The sequence below is a fragment of the Camelus ferus genome, chromosome 9 (genome assembly GCF_009834535.1).
Source record: "Camelus ferus isolate YT-003-E chromosome 9, BCGSAC_Cfer_1.0, whole genome shotgun sequence".
Lineage (NCBI taxonomy): Eukaryota > Metazoa > Chordata > Mammalia > Artiodactyla > Camelidae > Camelus > Camelus ferus.
In genome coordinates this window covers 63,815,867-63,841,176 of record NC_045704.1, presented here as the reverse complement: position 1 = coordinate 63,841,176, position 25,310 = coordinate 63,815,867, and the positions used below count along the sequence as shown (strand labels likewise).

Genomic DNA, 25,310 nt, shown 5'->3' with positions numbered 1-25,310 from the left:
GCTGAGAGCATATGATCTCTTAAGATAAAACGGAGTTGCCACAAGGCTCAAACGAAATATGAAGAAAAGTACCCAGCACAACACCAGGTACCTAGAGGACTGTTAATACAACACAGCTGATTCTACATCAGTAAACAGTTGTTAAAGGAATTCTTTTCCTGACAGCTCTGCCAGAAACTACTGTGAAAAATATAAAATGTTCTCTCAAATAACAAATCTAAAATCTATAAAAGAGGAATTCACATCTACTTCTAAGCTAATTTTAAAACAACTCTTTCTTTAGGTGAACAGTAAATTAAATTTTTAGAACACAAAATGAGAGAAAGATGGGAAACTATGAAAAAATTAGAAATTCAAATATCAGATAAAGTGCTTCTCACTTCAAAGAGATACTTACATGCAAAAACTCCATAACTACTTTATCAAATTTGGTTTGTTTCTGAATATGATCTAGTGTTTCCTGGTGTGAAGAACTTTCCAGATGCAGTTCAATATCTTTTTCCTCAAATGTTCGAAATTTACAAAATGAACATGTAAATGCCATCCTGTAAAGAATAAAAAGTTTTCCTTTAAATATTACCTTATTTACTTAGAAGGAGTTCGTAAGACTATACTAATGAAATTAATTTTACCAGCATAAATTATTTCCTTTCTTCCACTTGATGGTTGATTTAAATTTAGCTTAAGTCAGAAGAAAAATAGTATTTCTTTAAGTACCTGTCTGGACAACACTGTCACTGGCATTTCTGGCCCACACTGGAGCTTCTGGGTATAAAAGATGGAATCAGTGGATCTCCTCAATCTATTCCTAAACTATCCCCTTCAAGCCTAGATCAGCTAGAAAGTCAAAGCAAACGTCCAGAAATACCAGCTTCCAAAGCTCCACTACTTACTTTGTACTCTATTCCATCCTCAAGCTTCCAAACCACTTAAGTATTATCAACAAAACCAAGTGGAACACCAGATGACTGTAATTATAATTCACTCTGTTGGAACTCTTGGGTGATCAAAAGTCCCGCCCCTGAGTAGTACTTAGGATGACTAATAGGCCTGGACTGGACAGATGCACTCATTTAGGAGCTCAGGAGCCACTCCAGAATGAATCTCCCCCTTTCCTCCCATTTAATTGTTCCTACCTTATATATTCTTGTTACTTCCCTTCCCTTATGACAATAGTTTCCTAACTGGCTTCTCTGACTTTCACTCCCATTTTCCAGTTAATTCCTTACAACACTGGGTAAGAGCACAGGATCTGAACTCGTGCTCGTACTCCTACCTGGAAGTCGTCTCCTGTGAAACTGCTTTCCCCTCCCTCTTTGGCACCCTTCACCACACACTGCTGTCTGCTGTTCCTCTCATACACCCATCCCTTTCCCCCAGGCTCCCTTACTCTTCCAGTCTCTTTGTTCTACTGAAAGTTTTCAAGTGTCCAGAAAGAACGATCACAAGAATACTTGCTCACTGCCAATCTCTTGTCCTCCTAACTCAAAGCAGAACCACTCTAGTAAATTAATTTTAGATTTTCAAGGAGTCTTATACTAAAATGACAACTTAACTGAACTGACATTCTTTTGGTTATGTCTAGAGGTTTATGTTTAGAGTTAGAGAGAAAACCAGCTAAACGACTAAGTTCAGTTCTTTCACTTTCTCCAAATCACAACATTTATCATATTCATATGGATATATCATGTCCAAATCTGTAATTCTAATGGGGAAAGTATTCACAGGGTCATTCAACAGAAGATCACCTCTGGACTTCTATGCATTTGATACAAAGTGTTCAATTCAGTTTACTTCCTCACCGAAGTAACTAAGCCCGTTAACCCTGTCAAAGGAAGGGATTACTCTCTGCCTCATAACAGAGATGATCACAAGGATCAAGGACAGTTTCCTCTTAAAACTAGAACTTCTTTTTATAGGCTAATTTTTTTTTTTTTTGAGGGGGAGGTAATTAGGTTTATTTACTTGCTTATTTTTAATGGAGGCACTGGGATTGAACCCAGGACCTCGTGCATGCTAAGCGTGCACCCTTATCACTGAGCTATACCCTCCTCCCTATAAGCTAATTCTTAATAAGCTTAATTCTATTGTTTCTCGGGACCCAGCAAACAAGGAGTTAACAGGAAATGCAGAGCAAAAGGTTATTAAAGCTGGACGCAAGGATTACAGAAGTAATACTAAGCAAACTGCTGTCAAAGACAGACTAAACAAAAAAATCTGAGGATTCAGAAGCAACTAAATTTTCTTTTACTACATTTTACATAAATAAAGCCAATATATCCCTAAACAAAGAGTATCCTGTTTAATATGAAAAGAAACTCATACACTACTAAAATATCTCCATGGAGTAATTCGCAGGTTCTTCTCTTAAAATGTTGTATTTGAACTAAGATATAAGATAAAGTTTTAGACATCCAGAAAATTCACTTACATGAAATATTTCATTCCCTTCACACTATACAAACAAGTTAACTTTTAAAGAGCAAAACTATTCTGAATAGGAAATATACTAAATTAATTTTTTTTAATTTATATTCTTAATTTTCCTAGCATAAGCAGTACCTGGGCAGATTTCACAGGAAAAAAAAAAGAAAAATATATCAATTATTCCCCTTTTTAAAAATTGCCTAATTATCCTTTTTCCTATACATAATTTCATCTTGTACATATACTTTTCTACTTTGCCTGCGTTTTCTCCAAGTTATTACAGGCATTATAACCTTTATTTTTAACAACGGTCTAGGAGGCCACAAAGGGATGTGTCAAATCTTACATATACTTAATCTCTCTCTGTCACTGGTATTTGTCTCATGTTTGGAGCTATTATAAATAATGCTGTAATGGGCATCTTTTTCAATTAAACTCCTCTATATTTTTAGGTTACTTTCTTGGAGAAATTAATGAATATTAAAAAATTTTAGACATTTTTTAAAACTGCTATTGCTTCCCAGTAGTGTTAACATCATATAGTCACCAGCAAATTGTAATGGCGTTCTTTGATTATACCCCAGTGAGTAAGTCTCTATTTCCTTTTCCTCATGAACAAAATGCTGTACTATTATTAAAATATTCAGTTTATTTAACTTACAGTGAGCTTCAACATTGTCCCTAAAATTATTAACTGGCTGCTCTTCCTTCACTAAATTCTATATTGAGCATCTTCTTGTCTTCCTTTTTAAAAAAGTCTGGTTGAGTAATATTTATGTAACTTGATTAATCATTTCTCACATTTATATTTTCCAAGTCTGTTTGCTTCAAGTTTAGAATGTTATTTAGACAAATCTAGTCATCATTTCCTTTGTAATTTATTCTATAGCTTTTGAGCCTAGAAGCTGATAACCCTATAAGACTATCCTTATGTCTCCATGTAGTCAATCTCAGGAAGACTGCAGTCTTCTTCATGCTATGACATGTGTTTATTTTTCAGAATACTGTATGTCTAGGTGTTTGTTATTTTAGGATTACCACCGTGAATGGGACCTCTTTTTCCTTAACTCTCCTAAGCAGTTACTGCATCCACAAGTTCTGCACCCGCGGGCTTCACCAGCCTCAGGTGAAACACCAGGTAAACAAACTCTACCCAGTTCCAAAAGGCAGACGTTGAATTTGCCACACACCAGCAACTATTCACGTCGCATCTGCACCATATTAGGTATCACAGGAAATGCAGACACAGTTTATACTATATGGGAAGATGTGCGTAGGTTAGATGCAAATACTATGTCATTTTACATAAGGGACTTGAGAATCTTCAGATTTCGGTATTCGTGGGGGTGGGGGTGGGATGGGGGTTAAGATAGGAAGGGTGGTGGTCCTCGATCCAATCCACTGTGGATACCGACAGATAACTAAAAATACCAAAACTCAAAATCATCTCTATGTATCTTTAATCAAACCTTTTAATTTGACTCTCAGGAATTTTCCACATTCTAATTGATATATCTGCCTCTTCTAGGAAACGGTTTCTTAATGAGTCCAACTTTCTAACTGTACTAAGCACAAACCTGTATCCATCCCCGTACTTCTCACTGTTCTTCTCTCTCCTGCGCCTTTGTTTCTCCCGCCGAGCCTCAATTCGTCGTTTTTCTTCTTCTTCATTTTTCGGGTCAGTTTTTGCTAGGGGATCAGACAAAAAGGTTAAAACCAAAAATCATTCTTCCATTCTCCTTTTCCAGTCCCTAGTTCACAAATTACAGACATACCAGATTTACTGGGCAGTTATCTAAACTGAACTCACCAGGAAAATCAGAGTTTGAGATTACTCAGTATTTCTGAAACTTCATTCATCTGAATAAGATCATCATGAATTTTACCAAATTTACTTCTCATCATATGCTATTATTTGCTACATACTTTTCTCTAAATCTGCTCATTTTTTCTTATCTTCATTTTTAGCAATAATATCCAAATCACCTAAAATCATTCTGAATATCACACTAGGGAAACACTGAAGTAACCTGCCCATGCATGAAAAGTAGAAAAACAACAAACAGAGAGCCTTGGATGCAAAAACTCATTTATTACAGTAGCTCTCCCAAAATTTCTTAAAATGTATAAACTCTAAAATAAAAGCTGGTTCTTCCTCTTATTCTTAAAACATGTCTTAATGTGAATATAATAAAGTAATAAAATACACAGTATAAAATGTACTATTTTAACCATTTCAAAGTGTACAATTTGGTGGCATTAAGCATATCATGATGTGCATCATTACTATTTAGTTCCAGAACTTTTTAATCACTCCAAAGGGAAACCCCATATCTATTAAGCAGTTACTACCCACTTACTCTATCCCAAAGCAACTGGTAAAATTACTAATCCACACTCTGTCTCTACAGATTTCCCTATTCTGGATATTTCATATAAACAGAAGCATACAGTATGTGGCCTTTCTTGTGTGGCTTCTTTTATTTAACATGATGTTTTCAAGGTTCATCCATGTGTTGTACCATGGATCAGTATCTCCTTCCTTCTTATGGCTGAATAATATTCCACTATGCGAATAAACCACATTTTTTCCATCCATTCATCTGCTGATGAACATCTGGACTGTTTCCACCTTTTGGCTATTAGTGAATAATGCTACTATAAACTTAAGTGGACAAGCTTTTGTTTGAGTACTTCTTTTCAGTTCTTTGAAGTATGTATCTAGGAGTGGGACTGCTGGGTCACACAGTCAGTCTATGTTTAATCACTGAGGAACCACCAAGTTGTTCCCCACAGCAGCTGTGCCATTTTACACTCCCACCAGTAACGTGCGAGGCTTCTAATTTCTCCACATCCTTGTCAACACTTGTTCTTTCCTTTTTCATTTTTTTTTATTAAGGCCATCAACTTCACATGTGTGAAGTGGTATCTCACTGTATTAAAAGAAAGAAAATGGTTCTTTCTTATGGTACATTTAATTTTAGACTTCAAAGAACTCATCTGCCCTCAAAACTTTCCTTTTATGCATTATTTATCCTTTGGGATTAACTTTGGAAAAAATACCTAATACAAAATCATGAATACCTGGGGATTCATAAACTCAACAGTAAATATATACTAAGTTCCTGCTATGTATACAGTGGGATGTTTCAAAATGATACAAAATCAATACCTTAAAATTCAGTATCTAGATTTTCCTCATTTTATAGGAGCTTAAATGTACATTTTTATTTTACTAATCATTTTCAATATCCTCATTCAGTTTCCCTCAAACCCTCACTCAGTGGAGAATCTACCTGTATAAGACCTTAAACTAGAAACAATTTCATTTCCTTCCATGTGCTAAAGCTATGATATATGTTGTACCTCTAGCCAAATGTCTGAATATGGTTCCTTTCCTACTGCTTTTCAACAAATCATACAGTCTATACGTACCATAACGTAGCAAGACTTCTAACTCCTGAGTAAGAAGCAGGTATCTTTCAGAATGCCCACCTCACACCTGACAGTGAAAGTGTGATCTGACCACAGAACTTTGGCTTCATTCTATCCTCAAGTTTTATTAAAAAGGAAAAACAAAAAGTTGGGTCACAGATATCCGCTTTAGCGGATCAGTTTCTGTATCAAACTCTGCAATGTTTATTTAACTACACCTGCAAAATATATCTTTGAAATGTACCGCAAGAGGATCAATTGAATTGCCTACTCTAGTAATATTGGTAAATAACAGTCTATCAATTAGCACAGTTATCCTACTAAAGCACACTTTATTAACTTAGTATCAGGCGTCCAGAATTCCAGAATACTGTTATTTTTAAAAACAATACAGATGTCAAATGCAAAGCATGGCAGAAAAGTAGATTTAAGGATAGTATTTAAACCGCTCCTGAGTTTTGTATTATAGCTTATAATTTTGAGGAAAGAACCCAACATTTGTAATTTCAATTAATTTTTCAGATACAGTAAAATGTCTGTAATGTAATTATTTTAAAAAGTTGTTTTAAAAAAGGAAAAAAATAATACAAAGTAATTTTCTGTCACAATCACATGGCGGTTTAAGTGAAGGGTTTCTACAGCAAGACCTGCCCTGGAGCAGACCCTGACTTTGCATTTACTGGTCGTTTGACCTGGGCAGCAAGTTTACTTATCTGCTTTGTACCTATTCTTCCAGCTACAGAGGGTCTGGTATGCACACCTCTACCTGAGCAGGCTGATGTGAGAATTACATAAGTAATGTCCATCGTGCCTTTTAAACAGTGCCCAGTGTACAGTAAGCGTTCAGTTAAGTGCTAGCTTACTATTAGTAACAATTACTACAATCCCACTTCTGTCAAGTTGGATACACACACTAATCCTGAAGCAGTTTAAAAAGAGACGAAATTCAAGAAACAAAATAAACACACGATTAGTATCAAAAGCATCATGCTTTGAACAACTATAATTATTATGCAGTTTGTCCACATAAACATGAAAAAATTATCTAAAAGCATCAAGTCAAAAAAACAAACAGTACCGTGAGCCACAGCAATTACATGTCCTTACTTACTGGGTGACTTGCTGAGGCTCGTCTTCTCCACAGGCTTTGCCAGCTTGGGTTTCTTAACAAAGGTCCCACTAGGCTTATTAAATGGTTGCATCATTTTTCTCTTTATTCCTCTTGCAGCAGCAACTGTCACATTGGTGGGTTTGTTTTGATAGTCAACAACAATTCCAGGTCTATGAATGCTTCCAAAATCACTCATATGCTGCAAATTTGTGAAATCAAGAAATATTAGCATAATATCCAAAGATAAAGTATGAATTCATAAAAAATTTACATGTTATCTACATAAAAATTTTCACCTGAAAATTCCTCAGAATGTAACTAAATTTCACGTGTTCACTCTGAGTAAGTATACTGAAAAACTTTGTAAATTATTACATGAACTCAAATCCAGTGAATTAGCATTTTTATTTCCAGTAGAACAAATATGGTATTTCCTACCTATTTTTGATTCTTACAATTCAAAATTACTTGAGATCATAAACAACGTATGTGCCTGTCAGAATGTTACCACTTGTACAACTCTCTGACAACTCCTCTTCAGAGTTCCTAATCGATGTTTTCCCATGAAAAGACCTTAAAAGAAATCTTTATTTTACTAAAACCTGGCTTAAAACTGAAACACAAAGATGACCATATTTGAAGTTTGAAGTAACAAAAAAGATCCAGAAATCATTTAGGATTTCTCCCTGCTGAAAAAGGGATGAGAAGGCGAGATGGAACACAGTATGAAATAGGAGAGTTAAAGCATAACCATGCATCAACTTCCAAGACACACTTCAGATAAAGAATTGCATCTGACGTTCCATTCACATTCTTACCTAGAGAAACATATTCTGACCCAGAAGCCCAAGAAACAAAAGTTTACAAATGAAGAGTCATACTACCAAACGACTCTTTGTGTCCCTTCCTCTTCTCTTGTCATTAACAAAATCCACTACACCAGGAGGCCACATGTCCACAGGAATTTATTCTGCTAACCTTACTTTTAGAAGATAAAGATTGAGGAGTAATCTGAAGAGAAGGATCCAATGGGAATTGTACAAGTGAAGACTAAAAAAGAAAGCCCTACTGGTTCATCTACTTCGTAACAGGAGGACAGAAAGAAAAGCTCATTCAGACTAGAAGGTGAAGACAAAGCACAGGAGTACCTGTTCTTCCACTGTGAAAACAAAGTGGATACTTTAAGTCTCACTAAGAAAAAAATCACTTGCCTACAGTAATACATAGCACGGAAAATAAATAGCAAGTGTTTTCCAAATTTTCAAACTGGAATAGATTTTCAATTTCAAAACCCAAAGCCTATTATCTGAACCATTTTCAGTTAATCTACAATCACAAAGTATGGTGGAGCAGCAATGTGCCAGTTGCTCACATTTGTGTGTTAGGCTAAGGAATGCCTGTCTCACCTGGTAGACTTGAGCAAATTGTGTTCCCAGGTCATTCACACAGTCACATCAGAAAAGTCTCCATTAATTATCCATTAAAGGTGCAATGCATTTTACATATGTAAAGAATAACTGTTATAAATGCAAAATTTCTACACAAGTATGATACACTACATTGATGTACCAAAGGCTAATAATAATGGACAGTCAAAAATGTGTGCCCTACTACATTTTTATCAGAAGTACTTTCCTCTGCAAAGAGAATAAGAGCAGCTGACTTAAAAAACAAACAAAAAAACCCATTTCTTACATTATAGAAAAAAATACAATATTCTTTATAAGATCAACCTACATAATAACTCCACAATCTACATACACTTACTGGGTAAAAATTCATGTAAGTCAAGTTACCTAAGAATGTAAAGCATAATCTTTATACTATAAATCCTGAAATTAAATACTTGAAGACTAGTGTATGTACTCATTTAAGCAGCAATTTACAAAATATTACTTCCTAGGAAGAAGCCATAGACGTTTGTTCAGGGAGGAAATTATTTCTCTTAGAAAAACTAGTGACACAGGTAAAACAGACCACCCAGTGACAGGACCTGCTGCAGGAGGGTGAGTTAGCGGAAGTGTACTGACCGTGAATCCTCTACAACCTACTATGCATCTCAACTTCTTCACCAGGTAAGCATGGCTGAGCTCCCCTCATCTATCACCAACTTTTAGCCTCTTGTGTTTAATGTGAAATATGAAGCTTTGAAGAAATTCTACATGCTGGAGTTTGGCAGCAAAGTATACACATTTTATCATACATTGCACCTTTAACCTACTCAGAAACTCCAAAAGGGTTTATTACCTTTATAATAATCCAAGAACTGTCCCACCAGCAAAACTGCTAGTGTTGACAAGGAAAAGTGCAACTCCTTTTAACCCCTTTTAGACCAAACCTAATATCCTCACCTTTTTAATAAAGGGAGATTTGGCAAAACTTCATGAACAATCATCTCACGCTGCCACGTATTTTCTGAGGTGCTGGAAGAACGTTTACAGGCAACCTAAAAATTATGCTTACAACTCAGCTCTTGCTTCAAAATACACTGGGATGAACAGTGTTTACTCTGTTGAAAACCATGGTCTTGAAAGGGTTTAAAAGAGTGACTAGTGAAAAGAATCTGGAAAGATTCTGTTGTACTTACTCCTCGGCCTCGGCCTCTGCCTGTTGATGGTCCTCCAAAAGCATCATAGTTTCTGCTTCCAAACGTACTCTCAGGATAAGCAGGCGTTCCTCTCCCCCGAGAGCCTACAGGTGCAGGCTTCATGTGGGGTGAAGAAAAACCGCTGCAGGAAGAGTAACTCTCTCTTCCTCTGTCCTCCATAAACCCAGGCCTCAATTTTGAACGGGAGTAAGGTGCTTCCCAGCTAGACCCGCCCTGGTTTCTACCTCCGAAAGAGTCAAGGCTATTCCGGTAGGAGCTCTCAAAGCGACCACCATAACTACCTCCGAAGCGGCTTTGTTCGGGCTCATTAAAACCATAGCCAGATCTGTACAGATCTCGCCCACCCAGAGAAGACCTGGAGTCGTAAGACTCATAAGGTCCAAACCTGGAAGAGTTGCACAGTGAGGGAAAAAACAAAAGTAAGCTTACTAATGTTAGACAATTCAAAAGACAAATTATTAGATGACATTTATCAACTAAAATTCATTTATACCGTACTGGTTTGCACAGTTCTACTTTGGTTCATACTTGATTAGGGCTGGGCAGTTCAACATGAGCCCAGATAGAAAGCTATCTGAGTCAGCGTTTAAATATGAATTGAGTTAAACCTTAGCTTCAAAATCTGCTTTTTGGCAGCTTTTCTATTTTATTTAAAAGAAAAGATTTGTCTGTCATTATTTAAGCCCAGCCCTAGTCTTGAAAAAAGTCATTTGCTAAAGTTCACAAACTACTCAAACTTTCTTTGAATCCATCCCTAATACTGGAAAATACAAAATATTTACAGTATTTTGGCTTTCAATAGGGACACAAATTGAAGACTACACAGATGTAGGTTATTTGTGACACAAAAGAGATCCTTTTGCACTCCCAGTAATCTCTATCACAAAACTGCTTCGTTGTGTCTCTAGCAGTCAAAATTTGGAGAATTATCTCTGGTTATAAAAATTTGTGGCTAAGGTCAATAACCAATCCTCAGTCACTTTTCACTTGTAGACTCATAAATCTAACGATTCTGAAAGGATAAGCACATAAAATAGAAAATAAAAGACCACCAACATATACCCTCTGCATATGAATTTTCAAAGCAGATTAGAAAGAATACATTTTATAATGTCTTCAATTACTTGAAAAATTATTCCCTGGGAGGAAACTGTAAAACTACTCTAAAAAAGGGAGCGCACAGTCTCCTCAAGGTTGTAATAGTCAACAAAAGAAGCAAATCATCATACTTCTCACAAAGCATTGAGTACAGAAGTTGCGTGTTACCTTACAACATAGGTTTATAAAGGCCCATGATCACACGTGAGATAAATGGTAACATCTACACAGTTTAAGCACGTTACATTGACAATGTAATAGAGCAATAATTGATACGGTAAAACATTAAATGTGTTCATTACTTCAATCATCTACGGATCACTACTTCTGAATCCTAGTAACCATATAAAAATTATTCTTCTTTCCAACTACGTTTTTCGAAACATCTATCACATAAGCAAAATTGTATCTGTTTATTTTCTTGATTTTTCTCTACTATAAACCATAAAAGCAGAAAGAAAGAAAATATCATTCAGTCCATCTTTAAAGAATCCAGATCCTTCACTTTACGAAGGACAATAGTTTCAAATGTGTCCTAACTAGCTTTACTTGTATTTAATAGGAATCTTTGTGCCTCAAAAAGTAGACCCCCTCGGCCTGAAATGTGCTCACCCCAGAGCCTGCAGTAGCTCAGCCAGGTTTAAGCCTTGACAGCATCGACAGTGAAATAAAGTACAACCCAAACTCTAGTGCGTTAAAATAAGCAAAGGTATAGACTTAGGGCTTTAATATGATCCGAGTCTAGAGCACAAGTTTGTGGTGTAAGTAGTACCTGCCAATAAATAGCCTAGATGGGATTTAAAGAACATTTTTATTATTATGATATGCTCTTGTAACTTACTTTAAAATTAAAATTAAAAGAATCAACTGTCTTAAATGTTTCTTAGAAACTGAATGTAGCTAGATTGGCTCAGTTAAATCTATTCTAGTCAAAACCTGCTTTGCTGCTTTAGAGAGTACCCCACATTAGGAAAGTTTTTTGAAAATCATTAGGAAAAAGCTTCACAAATAATATTTCCAGTAACATTTTTATATCATTTGTTTCGGACATTCTGATTGATAAGCAGTAAAAGCACAAGAAGTAAAAAAAAAAAAAAAAAAAAAAAGAAAGTTCACAGCTAAAGACAAAAAATCTTACTCTATTATATTGAAATGATAACGGTTTTCCTAAACTGATGTCTGCCAGTGACACCAAGACAATTTTTATAACAATTAACACCTTTAAACAAATAAGGCAATTATTCAATTTCAAAAGTATTATAATAACATGCCTAAGGAATACTCAAAATATTCAGAATCTTAGTCATCTAATTATTTGGCCAAGTGATTATGCAATTTACCTGCTACCCCCACCACCACCACTGTGATTGTCCATGCCATATGACTGGTTTAGGTAGGAGTCCATGGATCTTTGACCCCCATAGGATCCATGGCCATAGTCACGATCCATCCCTATAAAGAGTTTAAAAAGAAAAAAATTAAGAGATGCTCACCTTTACTGGCTCTCAAAAGAAGAATTTTTAGATAAATATCCTTGAATGTCAGACCTCCATAAGATCCAGGGCCATAATCACGATCCATTCCTAAAAGAGAGTCAATAACAAAACATCAGTGAAATACCATTCTCTTCAGGAATCTCTGCATAAAACACAAGATATTCATATCAATCATCTGAGTTGAAAATTTGTCATTAACATTTAAGCTAAACTCATACGAGACATTGTAGGAAAAAACACAGAGATGATAATCCAATGAAAAATCAGATTTGCTAATGAAACCTAATTTTTCAAGGAAAAACATTATCAATGAAAAAGTTCTATGTTAAAATTATCTTCAGTTTAACTGGTATTTATTTGACTAGGGTATTACCATAAGGCCCTGGGTTAGGTACCACATGGTACACAATTTAAAATTCCTATTCTCAAAAAAGCCAGCATTTAATAATGTCAAAAGGAAAAAAATTTGTTATAAATAGTTTTCTGCACCTAACTCCTCTCAAAATGTCTAGAAACTCAGAAGCAGCTAGATTTTAAATTAGCCTAATTTCAATTAGTTCATACAGTAACTGAAATAGATATTTTTAAAAAGTAAAATCAGAGTGGAGCCAATCTGTGGTACTGTACCTATAAATATTTAAATCCTCAAATATTTAGAATAAAAGGAATGAATGTGAATTCTAACAATAAAAACACTAAAAAAAATTATAATAAAATCAAGACACTAAGCCTAAATCTCAACCTCTGACATGGAAAATATAACAAAAGAGATAACAACATGAAATTACTATGATTATAAAAACAAAAAGTTTTAAAAACAATTTAGAATGTTTCCTATAAAGTCCTTTTAAATCCTTATCACACTCTCCAAGTTTTATGCACTAATATATAATAGTATACGAAGAGCAAAAACATTAATTTTTATTTTTTAAAAACACTAAATTTTAATTACAATCATGTAAGTATTTCTGTTTCTAACAACAAAATCTTGCAACTTTAAACATGGAAGGGACCTAAATGATCACATTTGATCTTCCCATTTTATAGATTACAGAACTAAAAAGGTCTAAAGAGATGAAATGATTTTCCCAAAGTCTCGTTAAGTATCACCTATCAAGCTCATGCTGTTGCTTCTGCATGAAAGCACTCCCCTCTACCACCCCAAGTACCTGCTTACTGACATCTTCTCATCTTTTAAAGTCCATTTCATACACTAATCCTTTCAAGGACATTTTTATTGATGCTGTCTCAGCTGATTATTATCTCTCTCCTTTGAATATGTACAAAAGTCCGTCGCTCCTCTGTGCTGTTTATGATACTCTGCCTTACATTCTGTTATCTGTGGCCTCATTTTAAATGTTCACGAGTCTTGTGGTCAGGATCTAATCATTATTTTTTAACACACTCTAGGGCAGTAGTTCTCAAGGAATAGCTTGTTGGCCAAGACCCTTTCAAGGGGTCCACAAGGTCAAACTATTTTCATAAATAATACTTAAGACATTATTTGCCTTTTCCACAGTGTTGGAATTTTTTCTGCACTGAAGATGCAAAAGCACTGGTGGGTAAAAGTCCTGGTGCTGCAGCACAAATCAAGGCAGGGACACCAGACCATGCAAGTAGCTGTACTGCACACCTGCAGTAAAAAATGATGTAACAAAAATGCCATCTTCACTTTAAGAATGTCCTTAGTGAAGCAGTAAGATTAATTGCAGTACATCATGACCTTTGAGTATACTTTCTCTCTGCCGTCCTGTGTAGTGAAACAGAAATGCACATACAGCAATTCTGCTGCATATCAGGGCATAAAGTTCCATAAATGCCATAGTTCTCTCCAGGAAAAGCCATCGTGCTAGTGTGTGGTTTGTGAACTGAATTAGCCACTTTTTACAAGGAATACTATTTTTACTAAAAGGAAAGACTGACATTCAAAAACTATGGCTTTCAGACTTGAGCATCTGGCAGGCATTTTCTCAAAAATTAATGAAGTGAAACTGTCACTTCAAGGAAAACAAGTGACAATGTTTGTTGCCAATGATAAAATTCAAGCTCTCAAGTAAAAATTAGAATTTTATAAAACTTAAGCTTGACAGCTTCCCAATATTTAAAGGCTTTCCTGATAAAATTGATACTGATTTCTGATAAAATTTCTGATAAAATTAATGAACATGACCTTATATATTGTATAAAAAAATCTGTGAATATTTGGAAAATCCGAATAACTTAGTAAACCACTATTTTTCAAATAACTAATGCCTGATATTATAGGATCATACATCATAAAAAGATCCATTCAAAGTGCAAGGCATCCCAATGGATTTTAATAAAACAGAGTACAAAAAGTTTATCAGTAAAGCATTAATGAGAGACTTTACATTGTTTTTTGCTCATACTAGTTGAAATCATGTGTGTGATTTACATTTACAGCACACCTCAATTCGGACTATCCACACTGCAAGTGCTCAGTGGCCACCATCTTAACATAATTCTAGACTAATAAAGTAGTCAATTATTTGTCTTTAGAGTTGGTAAGTATACAATTTATGCTCATTTCTCTTATACAGAGACAATTATGAAATTAAAGTAAAGTTTTCAAAATAAAAAGTCTTCTTCTACAGCCTCATGTTAAAAAGTAGTTTTAGGAACACAAAGCAAAAAAACCAGTATTTTGTTATTTCTGCTAATTTCTATTTTGAGTAAGCAGAGGCTGCCTTTAGATAGTAAATCGTTTAGTTTTTTGATTCTGTATGTTTCTATTTCACTATGGAGTCATAAATTCCTAACATTTACTGAACACTCACCTACTGCCAGGCACTGTGGAGTACACAAAAATTAACAGAGCTACCTTTACATAGCAATAACTTTGGTACATTTTCCACAGTACTGTTACTATTCAGTCTATTAAAAAGGAAAAGAGGAAAAGTTTTTATATGTATTGTAAATAATCAGTGTGATTACAGGGACATAGACATATAAGAGGACTGTTTATATATAAACAATATTCTCCAGCTTACCAAATCAATCTAAAAATCACTTAAAAATAAAACTATAAAAATATAACATGTCTTTATTAGTAGTATAAATGAGTAAAAGGATATATTGTACAACACAGGGAGTATAGCCAGTATTTTATAACTATATGAAATATAACATTTAATGTTGTGAATCACTATACTGTATGCCTGAAACATGTAATATTCCATCAACCACTCCTCAATTTAAAAAATTAAATAAGAAGGTAATTCACTCAAAAATTAAACTTGACCTGATATTTAAGCCAAACCTATTCTACTGCTCTGCCTGCGCTATCACAGAAACGATGAGCTCAGCAAATGGCAAAATGCATCTATTAAATCACAAAACAAGAGCCGTGGGGTGGCAGGAAAAAACCACCGACCTGTGACCAAAACAACTAGTGTGTGACGCTGAGTCTTGAATGGACCACTTCTTATACCTCTACACTACCAGCATCACGGTGCAGGCCACCACACCTCTCACCTACACTACTGCAGCAGCCTCCTGATTTTCCTGCTTCCACTTTTGCTCCCTTTCTGTTTATTCTTAAAAAAAAATCTAGAAGAATTCTGTTTAAATGTAAATTAAACTATGTTCAATGCTCAGTACCTTCCAATGGCTTCCCATTTTACTCCAAGTAAAAGCCAAAGCCTTAAAATCTATAAGGCCCTATACCAGTGGTTCTTAACCAGGAGCAATTTTGCCTCCCAGAGGACATTGGCAATGTCCAAAAACATTTTTGGTTGTCACCAAAATGTGCAGTGGGCGCTATCTGCATCTAGTGCAGAAGCCAAGGATGCTGCTAACATTCTACAACGCACGGGACATTTCCCGCAACAAAGAGGTATCTAGTCCACAACATCAACAGAACCAAAGCTGAGAAATCCTGCCCATTACCTCTTCATCCACCCCATCACATTTTTTTAATATATATATTTTTTTTAATTTTTAAAAATTTGTTTAGAGGGGAGGTAATTTTATCTATTTATTTAATAGACATACTGGGGATTGAACCCAGAAACTCATGCATTCTATGCATGCATTCTGCCACTGAGCTATACTCTCCCCCCTAAATGTATATATTTTTATTGAAGTATAGTTTACAATGTTGTATCAATTTCTGGTGTACAGCATAATGCTTCAGTCATATGTGAACATACATATATTCGTTTTCATACTCTTTTTCACCACAAGTTACTATAAGATATTGAATACAGTTCCCTATGCTATACAGTATGAACTTGTTGTTTATCTATTTTATCTGTTAGTATCTGCAAATCTCGAACTCCCAATTTATCCCTTCCCACTCCCTTCCCTCTGCCACCCATTAACCATAAGCTTGTTTTCTATGTCTGTGAGTCTGTTTCTGTTTTGTAAATAAGTTCATTTGTCTTTTTTTCAGATTCCATATCTAAAAAATGGTATTTTTCTTTCTCTTTCTGGCTTACTTCACTTAGAATGACAATCTCCAGGTCCATTCATGTTGCTGCAAATGGGACTATTCTTTTTTGTGGCTGAGTAGTATTCCATTGTATAAATATACCACAGCTTCTTTATCCAGTCGTCTGTCAATGGACATTTAGGTTGTTTCCATGTCTTGGCTACTGTAAACAGTGCTGCCGTGAACACCAGGGTGCCTGCATCTTTTTGCATTAGATTTCCTCTGGACATACGCCCAGGAGTGGGACTGCTGGGTCATATGGTAAGTCTATTTTCAGTCTTCTGAGGACGCTCCATACTGTTTTCCGTAACAGCTGCACCAAACTGCATTCCCACCGACAATCTCACCCCACTGCCTCTTAGTTTCATGGTCCACGACCTCCCCTCATTGACCTCACTCTAACTACACCAGGCCCCTGCTGTTTCCAGAACACAGCAGGCCTACACCCGTGTTCCCACCTGCTACCCCCTCTGCCAGTAACGCTCTTCTGTACCTGTGCTGCTCACTCTCTCAACTCTTTCAGGTCTCCGCTTTCTACTGCTTCCTAGATATAAGCAAATTATCTCCGATTTTCAATGCCTTCTGGCTACACCTCACTACTCTAACTTTGCCTTAAGACTGCTCAGCAAGAACCATCTGCTGTAATCAAGCCCATCTTCTTAAGTCCTCTCTGAAGCACAATGCACTCAGCCCTACCTTTGTTCCTGCTTTCCCTCTACCTGAAACACTCTCCTTTTTCTTGTCTGCTATTTATATAAGAAGTATTTTTGAAACAAGAAGGAAACATGCAGACACTGGAAATAAAACTTCCTTCCAAGAAATGGTGTGGAGGAAATCTGTACCCTGACATGTTTTCTAATATTTTCTACTTCATTTCAGTCACTGGAAAATACAATGTTAACAATCAATGCATTGTTGGCTTCAGCTGGTAACTACTACACATTTCTTTATTTCCCACAGCATTCTTCCTCTAGATAGCTTCATGGCTTGCATTCTCAAGTCCCTCAAATCTATGCTCCAAAATTACCTTCTTAAGGAGTCTTTCCCCAACTAATCTCTTTAAAATTGTAACATACATACATACCCTCCCCCTCGCCCTGTGTTACTATTCTCCCTAGCAACTGTAGCAATACATTATTTATTACTTGTTTACTGTCTATCTTGTTTATTATTTCAGCCCACTAGTTTGTATACTTCACAAGGGCAGGAATATTTGTCCATTTTGTTCACTGCTATACTGCCAGTTCCAAGAACAATATCTCAAAAAATACCTGTTGAATGAATGAGGTCAAATTGTATCCCTCAGATTAAGTTCCTCGTTTATAAAATGTAGATAAACCAGATCTCCAAGTGCTTTTAAGCAGTGGCCTTTAACTAGAGCTGCATTCCCAAATCATTCAAAGTACTCCTTCAAAACTTACTCAGCCAAGGACTACGTGCTTTAAAAATTAAGATTCAAGAGGACTAGAGTATGAGCTAAACAGATAAATTTTGAGAAAGCTCCACAGGGGATTCCAATAATCACTCTCTAGTGAGAACACATCTGGAACTAAAAATAAGAGCAAAATAAAAGTCATAACACTAGTAAAAGACTAATTTGTAAGGATACATGTACCCCCCCCATGTTCAGTGCAGCATTGTTTACAACAGTCGAGATATGAAAACAACCTAAGTGCCCACTGACAGATGAACAGATAAAGACGATGTGGGGGGGCTGTGTGTGTGTGTGTGTGAGAGAGAGAGAGACAGAGAGAGAGAGAGAGAGAGAGAGAGAGAGAGAGACAGAGAGACAGAGAGACAGAGAGAATTACTTAGCCATGAAGAATGGAATCTTGCCATTTGCAACAACATGGATGGATCTTGAGGGCATATGCTAAAGGAAATTAAGTCAGACAGAGAAAGATAAATACTGTATGACTTCACTTGTATGTAGACTCTAAAAACAAACAAAAGAAACAAATCAAATCAAAACCAAATTAACAAAAAAGCCAAGCTCATAGATTTGACAGACTGGCAATTGCCAGACAAGGGGGTTTGGGGTTTGGAGTGTGGGGAGCAGGGATGAAACGGATAAAGGGAGTCAAAAGGTACAAACTTCTAGTTATGAAATAAAATAAGGCATGGGGATGCAACGTGCAAGATAGCAACTACAGTTAATAATAGTGTATTTCATATTTGAAAGTTGCTAAGAAAGTAAATCCTAAAATTTCTCATTAAAGAAAAATACTTACACTGATAGATACTAACTAGACATTGTGGCGATCATTTCACAGTATATACAAACATGGAATCATTATGTTGTATACCGGAAACTAATATGACAATTATATTTCTACTAAAAATAAAGTGCATCTTTAGGAAAAAAAGGTCATAACATTAGTGTCAGAAATTTCTGAAGCACTTTTTGCAACACTGTACATTAAGAAAATAAACTTCTGGCAGGGGAGGGGGGTGGGAAAGGAGAGACTGGGAGTTCGAAATTTGTAGATACTGACAGGCATAAGTAGATAAACAAGACTATACTGTACAGCACAGGGAAATATATACAAGATCTTGTGGTCGCTCACAGTGAAAAAGAATGCAACAATGAATATATGTATGTTCATGTAAAACTGAAAAATTGTGCTCTACACTGGAAATTGACACAACATTGTAAACTGACTATAACTCAGTAAAAAAAAAAAAAAGAAAAAGAAACTTCTGGCCCTGTATGATTCTGCATTTTAAGGTTCTATATTTAGGCATTAAATCCAACTCTCTGGTACCTCCTACTGGAGATCATGGTCTTCTACCATTCCAAATCTTTTTGGTAAAAGTACTAGCCCTACTCACTCCAGTTTAAAATTCTGGATTCATTTTTATTCATCCCCCTCAATTTCCCACTCACTACTAAGTTCTGCTAATTTTCTCTAGAAATGTCTTAATATTTTGTAAATTACTATCATCACCTCCCAAGTTCAGGGTCTTAAAATCCTTACACCTACATTTATGAAACAGTCTTCTTGACAATTTTCCAGTTTTCAATCTAATCTACTTGTGGATGCAAATAAAACTTCCTCTGGTAATTTTATTATGTCACTCTCCTGCTCAAAAATATTTTTTTCAGCACTCAATACATATTGACTACCTCCTATATGCTCAACCCTTTTCACCAACATCAAATTCAAAGTTTCTCTAAATTCGTAGATGATAAATAGAAATTAACTGTGTGGTAACTATTCCCATAAAATGGCACAGTCTATTTAGTAATACATTTGTTTCAGTATTATTTTGTGAATATATTCCATTCTGTACAATAACTGAATTTTGCAGTTCTCTGGCAATCAGGGTATTTAATTCCACTTCTTGGGGTCCTTCACATAATGCTTTTTTAATCTCTTTGGATTGTTCCATGTTCTTTTTTGTATTATCATCCTGTCTGGCAGAGCCTTAACTCTAAAAAACTAACAAAATGACATCCAATTGTATTCTGCATATCTCTTATGATTTTATCTAGGCTTGCAGTCACAACTCTGATGTTATATCAATAAATAATCGGGCTTTTTTATGTACTCCTATAGACAGCTCTTTATCTACTAACACATTTGGGCAAATTAAAGCAAGTGACCTCAAAAACAAGGTCAAAATGTATTACAAAAGAAGCAATACAGAACCAAGCCAATAATCCACTTAATCTACATTACTCAATACCAAAGCCTCAAATTCAACAAAAATAACTCTCAGCTAGTTTCTCATCAGTCATCACTCAGAATGGAGTCAGGGCTTTTCGCAATAAATTAAAGGAATCATAGATTCATCAAGAGACCAAACAACAACTGCAACAAGGCAGAATTCACTTTTTACATTGGTACTTTATATGGACAAAGAGAAAAACCGAAATGCATTCCCTTAACGTATTTAAGAGCAAATGAAAGAGGACACTCACCATTAAAGCTCTGATAGGTATTTCTGCAAGCGGAATGTGTGTAATCTATGAAGACATATTTAACAGAAAAGAATTAGTACAATATTAGCAAAAATCTGAAATTATACATCTATTCAAAAGACAAAAAAGGCAATTAAAAAATACCATTAATTTAATTATCAGCAGAAAAAGGGTATAAATAATTGTAAGTATTTCATATGGGAAAATAAAAATCCTTTTCATGATCTCCCCAAATGGCAAGTTTATCATCAAAATTACAGTAATATAAAAATTAGTTAAAACATCTGATAAATAACAGCCAAAAAAGAGGATCCATATACAAAGCAACAAAAGGAAAGACAGATTAAATTATATATCAAATAATGCAAAAAGCAGGGGCATCTGGGAATTGATTCTACATAATATATTTCTACAAAGTTAATATTTCTTTTACCACTTAATTTGCTCTCTAAAAATTTCAAGATCTTATTTGAGAAATGCATATGCATATATGTGTATATGTAGGTGTGCTACATCTATCCAGGGTGTGGAACCACCAAAAATCATATTGATAATTTGTCAAAATTAATTTGGCAATTCTTAAATCCTTCACTTAATTTTACTAATAAATATTGAAAGAAAGGAATCTAATACAGCGGTCATTTGGATACAACAGAATCCCACTACACTACACAGGATTAGATTCAGATATATTGTTAGTCAAATTCCATTCCCCAAATATAGCAGTGGGGGTAAGCAGGGGGCATGAGAAAGGGAGTATTTTATCACTGACATTGTTTAGAATTTTATAACTTACACTGTTTTAGAATTGTAGGTACATGGTGATAATAAAAAGCAAATGTACTAAGTGTTACTAGTGTTTTTCAATTCTCTACAATGGATTCCTTTATGGGGGGAGGGAACCATTCCCGTCACTCCCTCCCACCACCTTGGTAGTTTCTGCTGTAACTTGGGTGTTGCTTCTGTCATCAAACTTTGGTGTGAAAACACAATAATGTATTTTTAAAATTCATTCTCAACTCTAGCACTTCAAATATTCATAATTTAAAGGTATCTGTAACAGAATGAGTCAAGGTCCAACTAAAATGAAGGAAAACACCAGAGTGTGCTACTGTTAACAGCTGAACTTGCTATTAAGTAACTGAAACGTATCCACAAAAGGGGTTTTTTTCCTAGACCCCTTTCATAGCCTTGGGTTTGACAGCTTTAACTCTTTGTGGCATGAAACCAAATCAAAGATCAAAAAGATCAGTTAGACTCACAGCACATTCAAAGTTATACATTTCTGGGGGGTTGGGTTAGAGGCTTACAACCAGTTAATGAACTGGTTTTATTCAGAAATACGTGGTGACACAGGATAAAATCCAATTTAATCATTCACACTCTTTTTCGGGTCTCCGTAATGCTGTCATTATGTACACATTTTATCTTGACACCAATTCCTATAAAAGTTGGGCAAGATACGAAGACACGGTGAAGAGCAAATTAACTTTACGTTGTGAGCGTGTGAAAATGGAGTAAAGAACGGGCGAGAGAGACGCTGAAAGGGCTTGCTAAGCCGCGGTCTGCTTACAGCAAGGCCCGCGCAGGCGGCGGCGCCCCCGTCGGACCCCGAAGCGCAGGCGACGCTCAGCCGGAACCCCGGACTCGAGTCCCACCTGCACACCGGCGGGGAGGCGCTGCGCCGCGCGGCGCAGAGGCGTCTCGGGCCGGGGCCCGGGGCCGGGCGCCGCTCGGCTCGCCGGGAACGCCCTCCCTCCCGCTCCGGATGGCGCCCTGCCTGCGCTCGGCTCTCCCCGCCGCCCTGCACGCCCGCCGGGGGCCGACGACGCGACGCGGCCGCGCGCCGCCAGCCCCTGCCCGCCGCCCCCGGCGAGAAGACGCCCGGGGCCGGGGCTCCCAGAGCGGGCGGCCCGGGCGCTGGGCCGGGGCCGAGCCGGGGCCTGAGCCCGGGACGCCGCCGCGGCGCCGCTCCCCGCAGCGCGGCCCGCGCGGAGCCCCCCCGGCGGCCGGCCGGGTCCCCGCCGCGGCCGACTCCGGGCGCCGCGCCCGCGGCCTCCGGGCCGCAGAACAAAGCCCACACGGCCATCTTGAGACGGTAAACAGACCCCGGGCCGGGCCCCCCCGCCTCCCGCCAGCCGCGGCCGCCGGCCGCAGGCCGCGCTTACCGTCCTCGAAGTCCATGGCGGAGGCTCGGGGCCCGCGGCCTCGGCGGGGCTGGGCTGAGCGGCGGCCGGCGGCGAGCGCCCGCGACCCGAGGTTCCTCACAGCCAGTCAGCGCGACCCGAGCTGCGCTACCGGCCCGGAGCCGCAGGCCGCAGCGAGGCTGGGGGCGGGGCCGGCCGGCGCTGCCTGCCGCCGCAGCGCGTCCTGCGATTGGCTGGCGCGAGGCGGTGGGCGTGCCCTCGAGTGGGGGCGGGAAGCAGGGCCGCTGTCACGCTCCAGGTGCTGTTCCGCGCGGGGCCGCCTTCTGCGCGGGGGAAGGCAGGTGGAGGGAAGGGGCCCCGGAGACCGGCCTGGGTCGCGGGGAGACGGCGGGCTGCTCTGGAAGTCTGGCTGCGGCCCCGCCATGTTTGATTCTGGCAAGAGCGAAAGGATTGGTTGGAATACCTCCTCCTGCCCAAACTAATATACCACGTGCCAACCTTTTGCTTTTTATTGGCTGAGGATGACTGGTGAGAAAGTATTAAAATATCTATGGAGTTGCTGCGGTGGGGATGCAGAAGTCCGGGACGTGTTTAGAAATTCGTGAGATTGCTAGATAGGAGACGACTGTGAGTATGATCCAATTCAGGCTGTTCACAAGTTCTGAATTTCAAGGTGCAAAATTTTAAAAGTGTTGGAAAAGTTAACAGACGGGGAAGATTTGTGGCCGGGGTCACCAAGAACTTGAAGAATGACCACGGGCAGACATTCATACATATTACTCTGTATTACGGCCACTTTGGAAATAGTGTTGGGGACTGTGGGCAGTTATTCACCCACAAGACAATGTGAGCAAAGACAGCTGTTTGGTCATTCTAACCCTGGAGCAGCTTGAACTCCAGGTTAGAAAAAACATTTTTTTTCCTGGAGCAAATGGTGTCAATAATGAGTTAATCACAGGAAAGGAAATCATGAATCAAGCCCTTTGCTCTTCTTTGTTGATGGAACCAAGTTCCAAGAAGGCAGCCTTTGGAAGTAGAACAGAAAGAGAAGACTCACAGATACACGATGTGCATTACTGTAGCCCCAAATCTGGGCAGGGCATTGCTTCTTCCTCATTGTTTTCCTTCTCCACCCTGACTGATTCACCCGCTTCTCCACCCTTTTGTTTTCTTCTCTCCCCCACCCCTACCTTGTACGTGTTTTCTATTCACCTGAGCAGAACATATTGAAAACTGAACTCGTAATTTACCTCCTCAAACCTGCCCATCCTCCTTTATTCTTTCATCTCTGTTAGTGGCGTCATGAGCAACCACCTACTAATTCCAGCCAGAAGCCTGCAACTCATGCAGCCAAGACTCAGCGCTCTCCCATCCTCCCACCCTCAATCCATACTGAAGCCTTTCATCTGCTTATTACCTCCTAAAATGCCTTCAACTTGCCCTTCCTCCCCAACCCCACTGCACTACCTGAATTAGACTCATCATCTCTCTCCCAAACTATTGCCATAGCGTCCTAGACGACTTCTCTGCCTCTCCACCTTGACCTCAGGCTCTCAGGGCTGCGGTGATCTAACATGCAAATCTGAACAGATCGTGCGTCTCTATCACGGACGAGGTTAAAGCAAAGCTCCTTAACCCAGGGCCCCTCCCGCAAGCTCCGGCCGCTGCCTGACCTGCCGTCTCCCTCCTCCTTGCTCTTCTGCTGCTCTCTGCCTTCTGATTGACTGTTTCAAGCTACTCGCAGTCCCCAAAACACCCCGATGCTTCTTCACGCCACTGAACCTTTGTTTATGTTTTTCTCTCTGCTTGGAACGCCCCCTGGTTAACCCTACTCATCTTCAAAACACAGTTCAGAATTTACTTCCTCTAAGAAACGCTCCCTAGGCCAGTACTTCTCAAATATTAACGTGCATATGATTCCCCAGGGATCTCGTTAAAATTCAGATCCACATTCAGTCAGTCCGGGTTGGAGCCGGAGAGTCGGCATTTCTCACAAATCTCCAGGAGATGCTGCTTGTTTGTCAAACTATATCTGGAGTCGCAAGGCCCTGGGCCCTATTCAAAGCCCTTGCTCAGAGTTCCCTGGGCCAACCTCTGTGTAGCGCTGTCCCCTCGCACCAAGTGCCACTTGGGCTTTGCGTCTCCCCACATTAAAAGCCCTCTGAGATTAGACCCGTCAGCTTTGCGCCCTAAGTGCCGAGCGCCCGTGTCTGACGTCAAGACTGAGCTCTCCCTGACGGCTTTAACCTGTTTTCTTGTTACCGTGGGAAAGGAATGCTTTTGTAACCTAAGGTCTTCAGGTCTCGGCTTGAGGGGAAGGAAATAAACAGTGAGTCACTATACGTATTTGTGCATCAGGTATGTGACACACCCCTTTCTCTCCGAAAGAGAAAACTGCCGGGGAAGGAACTCCTGACTTCAGAAGAAACCTGGCCTCAGCACAAATGCATGGAGAGCCAGAATGCACGGGTCTCCTCTCCCCTTCTTTTCTTCTTCCCAAATGGGAAGTGTTCTCACAGAGGCAGGTGGCAATACCTGAGACACCCCGTTGTACTCGAGAGACCATCAAGTCACCCCAATTCATTTATTGAACAAATACTGCTTGAGCAC

General features: G+C 38.4%; 1 protein-coding gene across 4 annotated transcripts in view; it reads right to left on the bottom strand.

Annotated features, from left to right (window-relative positions):
• Nucleotides 1-23,129, bottom strand: part of ZNF326 (zinc finger protein 326) — a 36,144-nt gene extending 13,015 nt beyond the window's left edge. Inside the window, exons 1-8 of one of the 4 annotated variants that reach the window (XM_032487043.1) lie at nt 22,722-23,129; nt 20,554-20,598; nt 12,227-12,262; nt 12,020-12,131; nt 9,561-9,966; nt 6,974-7,172; nt 4,005-4,116; nt 398-545 (exon numbers count right to left, since the gene is read on the bottom strand). In XM_032487043.1, the coding sequence (XP_032342934.1) occupies nt 398-545; nt 4,005-4,116; nt 6,974-7,172; nt 9,561-9,966; nt 12,020-12,131; nt 12,227-12,262; nt 20,554-20,598; nt 22,722-22,737 (1,074 nt within the window). In that variant the 5' untranslated portion in view covers nt 22,738-23,129. Of the gene's footprint in view, nt 1-397; nt 546-4,004; nt 4,117-6,973; nt 7,173-9,560; nt 9,967-12,019; nt 12,132-12,172; nt 12,263-20,553; nt 20,599-22,721 lie in introns of all 4 variants that reach the window. The other 3 variants (XM_032487044.1, XM_032487045.1, XM_032487046.1) reach the window with 3 other exon arrangements.
• Nucleotides 23,130-25,310: the final 2,181 nt, after the last annotated feature.